General features: G+C 46.5%; 1 protein-coding gene across 1 annotated transcript in view; it reads right to left on the reverse strand.

Annotated features, from left to right (window-relative positions):
* Positions 1 to 14470, reverse strand: part of DNAH9 (dynein axonemal heavy chain 9) — a 313352-nt gene that overhangs the window by 188026 nt on the left and 110856 nt on the right. Inside the window, exons 29-30 of the mRNA XM_045527160.1 lie at positions 5077 to 5234; positions 2067 to 2205 (exon numbers count right to left, since the gene is read on the reverse strand). Coding sequence (XP_045383116.1) covers positions 2067 to 2205; positions 5077 to 5234 — 297 coding nt within the window. The remainder of the gene's footprint in view (positions 1 to 2066; positions 2206 to 5076; positions 5235 to 14470) is intronic.

Raw genomic sequence — 14470 nt, forward strand, 5'->3', positions numbered from 1 at the left:
AGAGCCCCATGTGCTGGGGCTAGTGTCTGCAAAATTATAGATACCAGATCAGTAGTAGGTCACTGCTGAAGCCCAGACAGAGACAGGGGAAAGGATTCGTGACTTAGAACATCATGATTGCAGAATTCTAGTTCATGGCTTGGCATTAGCTATTTTTCCAGCTGTGATGACAACAAAGCAGACACAGAACATACAAGGGGCTTGGGGTCAGGGAGATTAAACAGAACCACTGGCAAATCTATCCAGCTACTGCTTGTGCATTTCGCAGGTGGAAGGCTTGTCAAGGAGGGAGCCATGTTAGCTTTTAGAGACGGTACAGGCTGAGCTTACATGGGCCCCTTTCAGGCTTTCAAACTCTGTGAGGAAAGGGGTTTAAAAGAATAGCTCTTTAGAGTGGGTTTCTGGTCACAAGCACTGCTAGTGGAGTCCGTGGGAGAGTGGACCATTCTGCTGACACCAGGCCCCAGAGCAGCACAGTGTGGGGAGGAGGTGGAGTATGCGGACCGGACCATGGAGACTGGACTTTGACAGACCTCGGTTCAAGTCCCAGCTCTTCCACTGCCTTTGTTGCAGGTGGTTATTTAGTTGGAGTTGTGACAAATGCTACAAAGGAAAAAATCCAATGTGCAATGCAGCCAACACAGTGGCCGTACCCAGGTTGTGGACTGACTTCCCTGAAGAAAAGGCATTAAAGAAGACCCAAGGGGTTGTAATTCAACCAGGCACAGATGGGAAAAGAGTGCAGTCAAAGCCAGAGGGAACAGGGCTTGGGTGAGAAGACAAGCAGTTTCAAGGAACTCAGGGAAGACCAATGCAGACAGAGCACCGTGCAACAAGGAAAGAGCCCTGAGCTGAAGATGTCCAGGCAGGCAGCAGACAGAACAGCCTACAGTCTTTAGCAGAGAATAATCAGGACACTGATCTTTATCCTAAGACTAGTGAGGAGCATTTTTAAATAATAACTCTAGCTGGTGGATAAAGAATGGACTCAAGGATCTAGAGTAGAGGTGGGAAAACTAGAGAGTCAGTTGTCATAGTTTACAAAAGTAGAGGCATGGCTGTTTGGAACTAAAGTGGTGGCAATGACGAGGGAAACAAAATGGGGCTTATTGACAAAATATCCAGAGGGTAGAATCAACAGTTTTTAGATGTAGGGCTGAGGAAGAGGAAGGTGTCAAGGAAAACTCCCAGGGTTCTAGAATTAGCAAATGAGTGAATGGTGCATCCACGTGCTGAGACAGGGAGGGCGGGAGAGGCAGGCCTGGGCGAGGGCTGGCAGAAATCCCTTCAGATGTGCTGAGCTGGAGGCGCTTTTTAAACACTCAGGGGAGCTGTGGTCTAGACCACTGAATGTCCAGGTTTAGAGCTCAGAGAAGAGGTTTGGGATAGAGCCTCCAAGTGGCCTGGAAGTCAGTGGTGGAAAAGACCCTACAGAGGATACAATGAGAAAGGAAGTATGAAGAAAACAGGATTTTCTCCATCTTGGACACACTCCACAGGGCTGAGGGGCCCTGTCGCAGCAGCAAAGGCAATCAAAACCAGGTCACCCCAAAGGGAAGGCACAACTCATTGGGAGCAGCCCAGGGAAGCTTGGTCAGCTATCCTTGGCCCCAAGAAGTTCTCCATCCACGGCATAGACATTGCAGGTGCTCGGTCATGTTTTGCTAAGGCGCTATATCCTGCGAAGGGCCTGCCTTGGGCAGAAGCTACACCTAAGGCCGAGCAACAGCGAGAAGCGTGGGGTAGTTAATACCTAACCCTCTCACCAACGCCTCCTGTCTCAGCCCTTCAGGTAGAGATCATTCCCTCCAGGGGTCCTTCTTGGCCACTGTAATGTTTCTCATGGGACATGGGATTCTGCGAGGTATTGCTGAATGGTCTATTAAAAAAATGGAGTTCTGTGGTTAAATACTTAAAAAAAATCCTAAGGTATAAAATGAACATGAATCTTCACTGCAGAAATGCTCAGAGCTTTTAATACGTGCATGGGCACAGTGACTCTATGAGAGAGCTCTACTGGGGCTGCTGCATGGTACCTGGGCATCCAACTTCCCTTGAGATCGTACCTGTTTGGAGAGAAGCTCTTTGCACAACTGGTAAAGAGTGATGAACTTTCTGGCTAATAACCGGGCTTCAATGAATCCTTCTGCCACCAGCATGATTTCACAGATCAACTCAAAGTCAGGAACAACCATTGCACAAGGCCTGTGTACACGGAGACAGAATCAGTTTCCCAAGCATAGAGTCAAAGGAGAGATTGTAAGGAAAGAGACACTGGCTGAGATCACACCTGGAGGCATCTGTGAGTGCAAAAACTCCTGGAAGGGCCTTAGGAATTATTTCATCTAAGACTTTCACTTTAGAGACAAGTTAACTAAGGATAAAGGAAGTGAAGTCTATTGCCTAAGGTGATGGATAATGTTAGCAGGTAGGGCAGAGTTGGTGCTGCCACTCAAATCCTGCAACTTGAGTTCAGTGTGTCTTACACAGGCATGGATTAGTAAAACAAGTTGTCTAGAATAGATTAGTTGCTAAGATTGAGGACTCGAGTTTTTCCAAGTATCTACAAGAAACTGAGAGTTTACCTATTCCTCAACCTCAAAATGTGTGTCTCCTCCAAGCCTAGATACCCAGAGCTTGTTCTGTGTTTATTTGCATACAAATATAAATTTTTAATGCTGAGATCTAAGGCAGGTACCTATTAACCCCACCTTGACACAAGATGGCAAATATGAGAATACAGAAGGTGATTTATAGAAGGATTTGTTATGATTTTTTTTCCTTTGGCACTGGAAACATTTAATTTTAAAATTACTTATTTTTTATTAATTTATTAGGTATGTAATAGGAGTCCAAGGTTACATTTCTGTAACCACATTTTTCCTATACTGGTATAAAATTGTCAAAAACATTTCATTTGAGCACACATTTTTTTCTCGAAATATTTTACATTGTACTCACATTCAAAGAAGCAATCAAATACTTAAATCCTCAAAATTATTTTGTACTCTGAACATAAAGTTAAATATACATTCATACAACAGAATGCAATGCAGCCATAAAAGTATAATGCTGTAGAAAGAAAACTATTTAACGACATGGAAAACATAATTGGTGAAAGCAGGATATTAAACTACATAGAGTCTGATTCTAATTTTTAAAAAAGAAATGCTCTGCTGACACAGTATTGGAAGGAAAAAAAATGCCCAGTGGTTACACTGATTGTCTCTGGAGGACAGGACTGGAGGGGCTCTGGGCTCAAACTCCAGCTCTGCCATTTACTAGCTGGGTTACTTGGTAACCCTGGTAACTAGGGTTAGTACACCGAGCAATTTGCTGAATCCATCTGTGTTCTCACTGTACAATGGGGAAATTACCAGCATCCACCCCACAAGGGCTTTATGAGAATTAAATGTAAAAGTAGATGTTTATATTTATTGTTTTAAAAAATATTTTTCTGTTTTTTTCCAGATTTTCTTCCCTGGATATATGTTATGGAGTGAAAGTTCGTGTGACCCCAAAATGCATACATTGAAATCCTCACCCCTAAGGTGATGGTAGTAGGAGGTGGAGCCTTTGGGAGGTGATTAGGTCATGAGGGTGGAGCCCTCATACCTGGGAACAGTGTCCTTATAAGAACCGGCCAGAGAGTTAGCAGGCGCTCTTTCCGCCATGAGAGGACACAGCGAAAGTTGGCTGTCTGCAGCCTGGGAAAGGGGCCTCACCAGAGTCCAACCATGCTGGCTTCCTAACCTTGAACTTCCGGCCTCCAGAACTAGGAGAAATAAATGTCTGTTGTTTAGGCCACCGGTCTGTGGTGTTTTTGTTATAGCAGCCTGAACGGGCAAAGACAGTTCTTATTAAATTCAGAATAAAAAAGTAAGGAAATAATTCCTATCTGAGATATGACCTACCTTCATTGTCATTTTCAACATAAAGCTTATTTAATGAATACATTGTATAAAAAAATAGCAGAGAATGCAGTATTAGGTGGCGTCAGTTTAGACAGCTTGTTGACATTCCAGCAGCTCTTGGTTAAAATGGGGACCTGTCAGAAGGAGGAGAGACCCACACCACTCCTCTGACACAGGAATTTGCCACAAGAATTTAACAGTGAGAGACTAAAGTTCTCAGGGAGCTGCCCAGTTACCTCCCAGGCCTCTGAAAATCCATGAAGGTGTTGACAACCTCCCCAGACAGAGAGCACTGGGTTTTTCAGTCCAAAAATGAGACAACATGCTTTGTCATAATTCCCTAGGGCCTTTCTCTCTTAGGTAAAAGTTCAGTAAGCAGAAAATCAGAAGTCATGAACCATTTTTCAGTTTTTCTTTGTTGGGCCAACTTCTCTTTTCTGAAAAAGGAATGCAGCCTCTAGCTACTGCTAGGTAATGTATTTGTGTTTTCTTATCAAAATAAAGAAGATTTAAAAACATAGCAATATCCCAAGTAGCAGGGGTGAAATAAAAGAGGTGCTCTCATGCGTCACTCCTGGGAGTGTAATTGGGTACTACTCTTTTTAGAAGGCAATTTGGCAATGTGTATCAAAAGCCTTAAAAATGTTTCTACCCATTTACACAGTAATTCCACTTCTGGGAAGCTAGCCAACGAAAATAATCATGCATACAGAAAAAAAAGATTTATATACAAAGATGTACATTACAGCATTATGCATAAATTTATTTTAAATGTTAGAAAGTCTTAATATTTAACCATGGGGGACTAGTTAATTACATTGTGGACCATGCACTTGATAGAAAAATATGTAGCATGAAATGAGATTTATTAAGAATATCTAATGGAAGAAAATACTTATGATATGATTGTGATGACTGTGAAATGAAAAACAAAACAATATGTAGGCCACAAATGTATGAATTTAAAATATGCCTATAAAGAACAGAACACAAGCAAAAAATAATTTTTTCTGCATTAAAGGCATTAAAGGTGGTTTTTAAAAATCTACTTTTTCAAATGTTCCAAATTTTCTCTAAGATATATGTCATACATATTCAGTGGAAAAATGAACGAAACTTTATTTCTTTGGGGGCTCCTGTGTGGGGCAGAGCGGACGCTCACCTGAAGAGAGCTTTGAGGTTCTCCGGCAGCTCTGTGCGGCCAGCGTAGCCCGGGTTCATGGTGATGAAGATGCCCACAGAAGGATTCAGGCTAATCTCCTCCCCAAGGAAGTTGAAGCGCTGCTTCTTATCTCTAATTGCATCCTGAATGCTTTTTACCTGGTGAACCAATCAGTGGAAAATCCTCCATTGCATTCCAGTGGTGAGGTCATAACTAAAGCTGGGGACCCACCATCACACACGACACAAACCACTGATCTGTGGCCCCTTTCACTGAAGGACAGGAACGATGACCACACCCTGGACCATTCACTGAGGGGCTCTGGGTGCATGTCAAAAAGACATCTAGCTGTCCATGTCCATATTTATAACACTCCCGCTAAGAGCAAACAGGTATTTAACTTCCTCTGAACATCGGTTCTCTCTGCCGCAGTAGCTGAAGTGTACTAGCACTGACCGTGTGCCGGGCAGAGCACTTTCTGTACTAACTCACGTGAGCCTCACCACGATCCTTTGAGGGGGACACTTTACTCTTTTTATTTTATTTTTTTCATTTTTTTAATTTTTTTGGAGACAGAGTCTCACTCTGTTGCCTGGGCTAAAGTGCCGTGGCATCAGCCTAGCTCACAGCAACCTCAAACTCCTGGGCTCAAACAATCCTTTTGCCTCAGCCTCCCAAGCAGCTGGGACTACAGGCATGCGCCACCATGCCCAGCTAATTTTTTCTATTTTTAGTAGAGATGGGGTCTCAGTCTTGCTCAGGCTGGTCTCGAACTCCTGAGCTCAAGCAACCTCCCACCTCAGCCTCCCAGAGCGCTAGGATTACAGGTGTGAGCCACCACACCCGGGGGCACTTTACTCTTATCATCCCCATCTCTCTATGACAGAAGGGAAGCATGGAGGAGGTAGAACAGGTTGCCCGAAGCCACACTGCTACGAATTGGGGCGTCTGCATTTGAATCCAGGCAGATGGATACTGGAGCCTGTGCCCTTAGCCACTGCATGTTGGCGAGGTTGGCAGTACCTACCTCCTGGGCTTGTTCTAAGGATTAAATGAAATAAAGTCTGGAAAGAGCTTAGAGCGGTGGTCCCCAACCTTTTTGGCACCAGGGACAGGTTTCATGGAAGGCAATTTTTCCATGGAATGGGGGTGGGGGGGAGGGAGGAGGCAGAGCTCAGGCGGTGATGCGAGTGATGACAGATGAAGCTTTCCTTGCTGGCCTGCTGGTCACCTCCTGCCGTGCAGCCCGGTTCCTAAGTTTCATGGAAGAAAATCTGGGGTGGGGAGTGGGAGCTCAGGTGGTGATGCCTGGCCCAGGTCCTAACAGGCCATGGGCAGGTACCAGGCCTTGGCCCAGGGGTTGGGGACCGCAGGCTTAGAGTACAGAAAACACTTAAAAATAGCAGCTAACGTGGAAATCACTAATATGACTATCATCATCACAATCGTTGTCCCTGTCTTGGTTCAACTCTTCATAGCCACACCCCAGACGACACCTCTAGAATAGATGACCCCTTTAGGGATGGATCAAAAGTAGGCTGGGGCCAGACCCCCGAGGGGATGTTAGCATCTTTCTAAAGAGATTAGGCTTTTTCTTACATGAGATCTAGACAAGTCAGATCTATATTCTAGATCACTCTATAGTGGTGGGAGGAGAGGCAAAAATGAAATTCAACTATTTATTTTCATACTTGGTGCTTTGAGAACACATGTGCCAAAATGATCAGCAACAAGAACACTTGCAGGCCAGCCCGCAGCCTTGTTCAGCCGGGCCCCTGAATGTCTCTGGGAATTTCCAGCCTCTCAGGGTCCTCGGAAGCAAGACCCGAAAGCTGGGGCCAGTGCAAGGTTTTGAATGAGCCAGCATGTGCGCTAAGCCAGGGTGCTAGCACAGCCAAGGGTAGCCTAGCTCTGCGGAGGTGGGGCTGCAAGGTTGTGCGTGAGGGACGTGGTTACAGTGGGGGAAGGAGCAGCTGAACCATCCACCGCTGGGCACAGCTGTCTCCAGTGCATTCAGTTTGCCAGGACGCATGGCAGTTCTACAATTAGGATTCAGCTCCCTTCCCGAAGTGAAGTGCTAATGACTGAATGCATTTGAGCTCACAGCAATTAGTTTGAAACTGAAACTTCTTTTCTATGTGCAGAATATCAATGCCATCCTGGCAGCAGCAGCTTCAGCCCCCAGGATGCCGGCCAAACAGATCAAGCACTGCCGGTTTGCGGTTTGTGTGGGGCTCGCAGCCCAGCCCAGCCCAGCTCTGCCCTGCAGCCTCTCGCTGCCTTGACCACCTTATTTTATGTGACTGGTGAAGGCCGGTTCTCTCCCTCATCCTCAGTCCTCCCATTTATCAAATACACAGAGCGATCGCCTTGCTTGCGAGTGGGAGAGCAAGTTTAATTAGTGTTTACAGGTTATTCTGCTACCTTTGGATGAAGACTACGGCAAGCGCCTGGGACCCTTTCTGCTGTTCCTTCTGACTCAGCGTTCTTTCCCGAAACACCGAAGCCCAGAAACCTCACGCTCAGCAAGAATTTATCATGCACTTTCGGATTGGAGGCATCTGTGCTTTTGTGTAAAATTCTGTAAAGGGGCCCTTGAGGGAGAGTGTTGAACAGACTTGAAGACGCAGTTAATGTTGGAGCATCGGTGCCCATAGAAATTTCGGTTAGCTTGGCTTGTACAGGACAAGAGAATTTCCCAATTGCTTTAGCATCCACTGAGGTCCATGGAACAAACTGCTGGAATGGAGCAGTGGCCAGGGCCCAGGAGGCCTTGGAAAAGTCCGGGCCCTTTATGCCGGGAGGTGGGAGGGTAGAGAAGCAGGTGGACTGGGAAAGTAAGGATTAAGTGCAAGTCCAGCAAGGTGCAGGAACATCACAGCTGGGCCGGACTGACAGCTAAGGCTGCCAGGTACACCTCACCCGTCGGGATCCGTTTCTCCATTAAAGACTCATTGTTTTAGAGGTTTTAAAGCCACAGGGAATGACAAAAAATAGTAACTGACGTTTTGGAGCACTTGATATGTGCCAGGTGCTATTCTGAGTATTTTATGTGAATTATTCCATTCAATGCTTTCAACAGTTTTATGAGATGAGTGGTCTTAAATCCTCATTTTGCAGATAAGGAAACTGAGGCAGAAGGCAGTAAAGAAACTGTCCTATGTTTATGTAAGATGTTGGCATTAGGGGAGGACAAGGGAGGGAAATGTGGAAAGTCTATACTATTACTATTTTTACAACTTTTCTATAAATCTGAAATTGATTCATAATAAAAAGTTAAAGGAGAGAGAAAGAAACTTACCTGATACCCTATGGTTGGTTAGCGGAACAACCCAAGTTAAAACCGGGCAATCTGGTACCAAAGCACACGCTTTTAGCCTCTTCCCCAAACCCTCTTGTACCAGAAGCAGCACCAAGCCATATACTAGATTCTCATCAAATACATACATTTTCAGAGTAATCTGTCTTGCTCTGAAAATAATCATGTTTGCTATAATTTAGAGACATAATTTCCACAAAATAATAAAAGATGCTTTTGCCACCAATTTTTTTAAAAAAAACAAATAAAAATGGAAAGCTATGTAGGAACTGTGTTCTCAACTGGGGATGAGTTTTCCTCCCTTCCCCCCAAGGGACATATGGCCGTGTCTGGAGACATTTTTGTTGTCACAGAAAGCGGGGAGGTTGGTGCTGGCAGCTAGTGGGTATAGGCCAGGGATGCTCAGCATCCTATAATGCACAGGAGAGATCTTCACAACAAAGAATTATCAGCCCACAGCGTCAATAGTTTTGAGGTTGACAAACCTTGGTCTAGACCAAACATTTTTTTCAATGAAGACTCTGAGGCCAAGAAGATATAAATGACCTGTCCACCATGCCACAGCATGTGTCCTTGGGTCTAAATAAATTCCCACGCAATTTCTTAACCCAACCTAAGATGGATCAAATCAGACATTTTGGGGGTGGGGTCCAACAAAGTGTGTCTTAACAAGCCTTCCAGGTGATTTTGATGCATGTTCAAATTTGAGAACCATTGCAGTCCAGTCAATTCTTAGATTTTGACTCATCCCTGCTTCTGCTCAGGGGGCGCCATTCATAGCTGCATACTGACCACCTTCCTCTCGCAGATTAGCCTGCATCCCTCACTTCCTTCTGCTCCACCTGGCCTGGACAGGTCTGTCCCTGCAGAGCACTCACTGGGACCAGCGGGGCTCAGTTTTGGGGGTATTGATGTGAACCCAAACTCTGCAGTCCTCAAGGATGTTTTTCCTTATCTCTCTGAACATGTGAACCATGTGGAAAGTTTTTTAAAAACACCAGTGTCCAGGCCCTACCCCACACCAATCAAATCAACATCTTTTGGGGGTGTAGACAGTGCATTACCGTGTTTGAGAATTACCCAGGGCATTCTAACATGCAGCCGGGGTTCAGATTACCGTGCTGGGGCAGCGGCCTCCCACTTTATTGAGCGTGGGAATCACGGGAGAACTTGTTGATCTTAAAGTTCTGTTTCAGCAGGTCTGGGGGGGCCTGAGACTCTGCATTTCTGACAAGCTCCTAGGGGATGCTGATGCTGCTGGCCCACGGTTTAAGTAGCATGGGGCTAGACGATGCCATCCATGCTGGGCACCCTCTGCTGTCCACTCTCTGGGCACCTGATGGCCAATGAAGTGTTCTTGCCACTGGACCACACCACCCCATACTGTTTTCACAACCCACAATCACCCCTCAGCCAGATGGGTTCTCTGTCTCTTTCCAGGCTTTATGGCCCTTAAAATTTCACATCGCTAATGGAATTACTTTTTGACTTATAATTTGTGTAGGTTTTACTTGTGTATATTGCAGGCCAGCCCTGATTTAAAATTATCAATCCTGTTACCTGCACAAGCCTGTGTGCTTGTCACAGACCACAGGTGATCACAGAGGGTTCTGTCCCCATCTCCTCCCACTCAGGCGAGGGCCTTGCGTCTGACTCTCAGTGACGCATTAAGGTTATACTATCTCTGTGCAGGGAATATACTTTAAGGAGGTCCTAGGCTAGCCCCAAGCTCTCGGCGTCTTCTCCACACCCCTCTACTTGGCCCTTCCATTCCAGGTGAGTGCCCATTCTGTGGTCCCCTATGGTCCTTCTCTTTTCAAGCCTTTGCCCCAAATGCCATGTGTTGTTAACACCCTGCCTGGCTCGTTCCATGCTTCTCTCTGCAATGGCAGATTGGAGTCTGCTGCCTTCAGGAAGTGCAACCCACTCACCACTTTTTAAAAGTTTTTATACTTCTGTGTTTTTTACATTAGACCTTAAGCTTCTCTATAAAGTGTGCTACCTGGGAAGCTCCCTTGGCTCTGAGACTGGAGCATGTGTTTGGCGCTTGGAGTACTTGAAGCCCTCCATGGTGGGCTCCCAAGTCCTTGCTAAGTAATCTTCTGCTTTGACCCGCTTCCTGCCTCAGCCCAGCCTACTGTTGGGGCTTGTGCCACAGGGAAGAGAAGAAAGGGGTAGGAGACACCTGGCCAGAGAGTGTGGATGGGGACAGGCGGCTGGAGGTACAGAGTGATGAGGTGTGCCCTGGTGGCTCGTGTACCCAGGCCCAGATACTCCAAGGCATAGAGGGCTGATTGTAACAGTAATGGAAAGAGTCCAGAAAAAGTAAGTATTAGTAGTGTCTTATACATTTAAAATTAGCAGAGTAATTTCTCTTGGCATTGCCACACTGAGGTTTTTCCCTAGTGGATGCACAGTTCTGCTTGACCAGTCTGACAGAGACACCAGAGGCAAAGGCACCAGGCCAGCAGTAGAAGTTACTGGAAGAGGAGCACAGAGGGGTGAGGAGCAGGGAGGAGGAGGGGGAGGGTGATAGAGAAATGTCGGCAGCTGGTGTGGCTTCTGAACCAATATGCCAGCCTGGATTACCGTGTGAATAATTAAGTGCGATTTTCTCCTTGGATGGGTACATGATTTTCAATGTTACCAGCTCAGATTTGGCCCGGGCTGTTGTCAGATCACTTTCCTGAGAAACGTCTCCTATGGGTGGGTTCCTAGGCTGAAATGGGACAGCATTAGGGAATTCCAGATTGAACTTATTTCAATTAATTCCAGAAATAAAGGGGAACTAACTGATCTTAGAGATCCCATTACTGACCTCGAGTTGGGCATTTTCACAAAAAGGTGAATTCAGTGTTTATCTACTATGCAAGGGGGCCAATGACTGCTGGCACTGCCTCACCGTTAGTACACGGTGAAGTCTGGTAAGGCAGCTCGGGGCTGGTCCAGCTGAGAGGGAAGGAAGGGCACAGGGAAGATCTGTGGGACCAGGGTGCAAACCCTCCTTCCCCGCCCTGTGTGTACCAGTCATATACCTCTCTCCAACCCATTTTCTGCAGTGGTCAGATAATGACAGTAGTCATCCTCATCACCATGGCCACCACCATTATCACTACTATCATCGTCACCATCACCACCATCGTCATCATTACCACCATCATCACCATGGCCACCACTACCACCATCACCATCACCACCACCATCATCATTAACACTATCATAATCATCACCATCACCATCATTACCATCATAATCATCACCATCACCACCATCGTCATCATTACCACCACCACCACCATCTCCACCATCGTCATGATCATCATAATCACCACCGCCTTTATCATCATCATCACTATCGTCACCACTAACATCACCACCACCTTTATCATCGTCATACTACTTATTGAGTGCCTACTATCTGTAGTGCTTCGGTTTAAGCGCTTTAGACATATTAACTCATTTAGAAATTATTACAACTGCCTCAACTAGGTATCACTATTAGCTCCCTTTACAGATATGGAACTTGAGATATGGACTTGTCCAAGGTCACCCAGTTGGTAAGTGGCAGAGCCAGAGTTAAACACTGGTGGTCTGATTTCAGCGCCTACACACTTAACCACTCCCCACCCCATGGGCTGGCTAACCCCACTGTACCAGAACTCATATTTAAAATCCCAACTGCACGTGGAGCTTACTCAATCTCTGGAGTCAAAGATGGGCTTTATGTGGACCCCCATCCAGCTCTCACTGATCCGCATCTGATCTTCCTCAGGGCTCCTTGGGGGACACACAATGAGACAGCTCTTTGGCAACCCCCAGCCCTGAGTGCTACACCGGGACACCTGTGTGTGCAACTATTCATGATGAATGGTCTGGACTGTAGGGAGCACAGGTCAGCAGTACAGCCTGACTGGTGAGAATAGGAAATGGCCTTCAAAATCTGTGGCCAGCAGCCAGAGAGAGGGTGCAGAAAATCACAAAAGGAAAGATGGAAGAGGTAGACACAAAGGTGAGTGGGAACTACAGAGGATAACAGGCAAGGGAATAAAAACATGGAAGAAGATGGCCACCAAATATCTGCTGTGGAAGAGGTAAGGAGGAGAAAACCTCCAAGTACACAGTGCAATTATAAGTTAAAATAGAAGGAAATAAAACTGTTTCCAGTGGCCACAGTGGTGAAAGACCTTGGCTTCTCTCCTGATTTTCAGAACAATTCAGGGTCTGGAATTGGTACTCTGAGAAAGGTTTATTTATGTCTTTCACTCTACATCTTATACCCCAGAATGGATTAGTACTCAAAGTTTAAACAGAACTCACAGGGCATCATGCCTACTTCCAGGTTTTGAAGGTACCACCTAAAGGTAGAAGCAGCCAGAGAACATGCTTGATTTCTTTTCTTTTCTTTCTTTCTTTTTTTTTTTTTTGCCTTTTTCTTTTCTTTTTTTTTTTATTCTTATTTCAGCATATTGTGGGGGTACAAAAGTTTAGGTTATGTATATTGCCCTTGCCCCCCCCACTCCCCCGAGTCAGAGCTTCAAGCATGTCCATCCCCTAGACAGTGAGCATATAAAAACCCAGATGTTCAGTTTCTCTTTAAAATTTAAAAGGTCTGGCAACACCAAGCTCACATCCTTGCAAGGCAGAGGTGTGCTGGTAAATGTTTAATAACTGGCTCTCCAGGAAATAAAAAATGCCCCTGATTTGTAGAATTCACCAGTTTTCATGGTGGAAATGTCCCCATCATGGGCCATTTCAAGCTACACCAACGTGCCACCGCTGAGAGGTGTGCAATCCACTTTTTCAAGCCAAGCTAGTCAAGAGTTTCAGTCCAAGAGAGTGTTTAGGCCAAGCATATGTTTCTCCTTCCTCCACTAACTCATACTGAACAGAACAAGCCTAAAGAAAGGGCAAACCATATCTCAACACTGGAAACTAGAGAAGAACCTCGCATTTTGGGAACTTTTGAGAGCTTTGCCAAGGAACAGTTTGGACAAGAGTCAGTGGGTGGGAGAACCAAGTGGCTGTCAGATGTGAGATGGAAAGACTGACCACCCTGGAGGAGGAGTGAGTGAAGGACCCCGCAGAGCCCCGACCGCCTGTGGCTCCCAGGGTAGCTGCAGATTAGGGTGGGCAGTGAAATGGCTGAGGACGTGGGTCCCACCACTGTTCAGCCTCGCCCACAGCTCCAAGTCCAGCCTACCCGTGAGAGGGACAGCACGCTGGACCAGAGGGGTGACCACACGTGGGAGCTCTGTGGGTGAAGGCTGACCCCTACCAGGGCTGACTGGCCAGCAGAAGGGGGATGATGCTGCCTCAGCCAGTTCCCCCCACCAGGGACGACCTTCTGCCTGAAGCTTCCTCCCACCCACCTTCTGCGTCCCCTCCCTCTACCCCGCACTCTTGCCTAAATGCCAGTCAAGCTGAATGTTTTCCTTGTTCCTTTGTCTGGATCTGAAAGAATTACACAGAGGCCTAAAGGGACCAAAGAGTCTCTCACAGCTACATTTTTCTTTTTCTGTACTGTATACATATTGCCTTGGAAATAAAAGCAAACAAGAGCAAAATCAAACCATTTTTGATGGTATGGTGTGTGGGCGCATGCTAGGAACACTGGGCGCACCACTGTCCCGAGCACCTCATCACAGCTTTTGTCATTCTTTGGGAGCCTTGTGATTGCTTTGCCTTGTTGGGGTAAGGGTGGGAGGGCAGCTCGGAAACCAGCCACCCCTAGCAGGAAACAGGGGCGCTCTGTTTGCAGAGAGGGGCACGGACACAGGTGCTGGCAGAGTGCGCTTCGTCTTGGTGAAGGGGAACCCGGGGGACGGGAGGCTTTGCAGCTCTAGCCAGGACCCCGCAAGAGACCCCTGATTTGCCTTCAGCCACCAGCCTTCCCACTGCTCACCCCTCCTTAAAACTACTGCCACTAGAGGGACACTCTCCCTCTCAGAAGTCTCCCTGGTTCCCTGTCGCCTGCTGAGGAAGGCGTGTCTGTCTGTCTACTGTTGGGTTCAGACCTGCTTCTCCAGCCTCTTTCTCCCTCCAGTGTTTCATCCCCCAGACCCCAGACCTGTGTCC

Source organism: Lemur catta, chromosome 15 (assembly GCF_020740605.2).
Source record: "Lemur catta isolate mLemCat1 chromosome 15, mLemCat1.pri, whole genome shotgun sequence".
NCBI lineage: Eukaryota > Metazoa > Chordata > Mammalia > Primates > Lemuridae > Lemur > Lemur catta.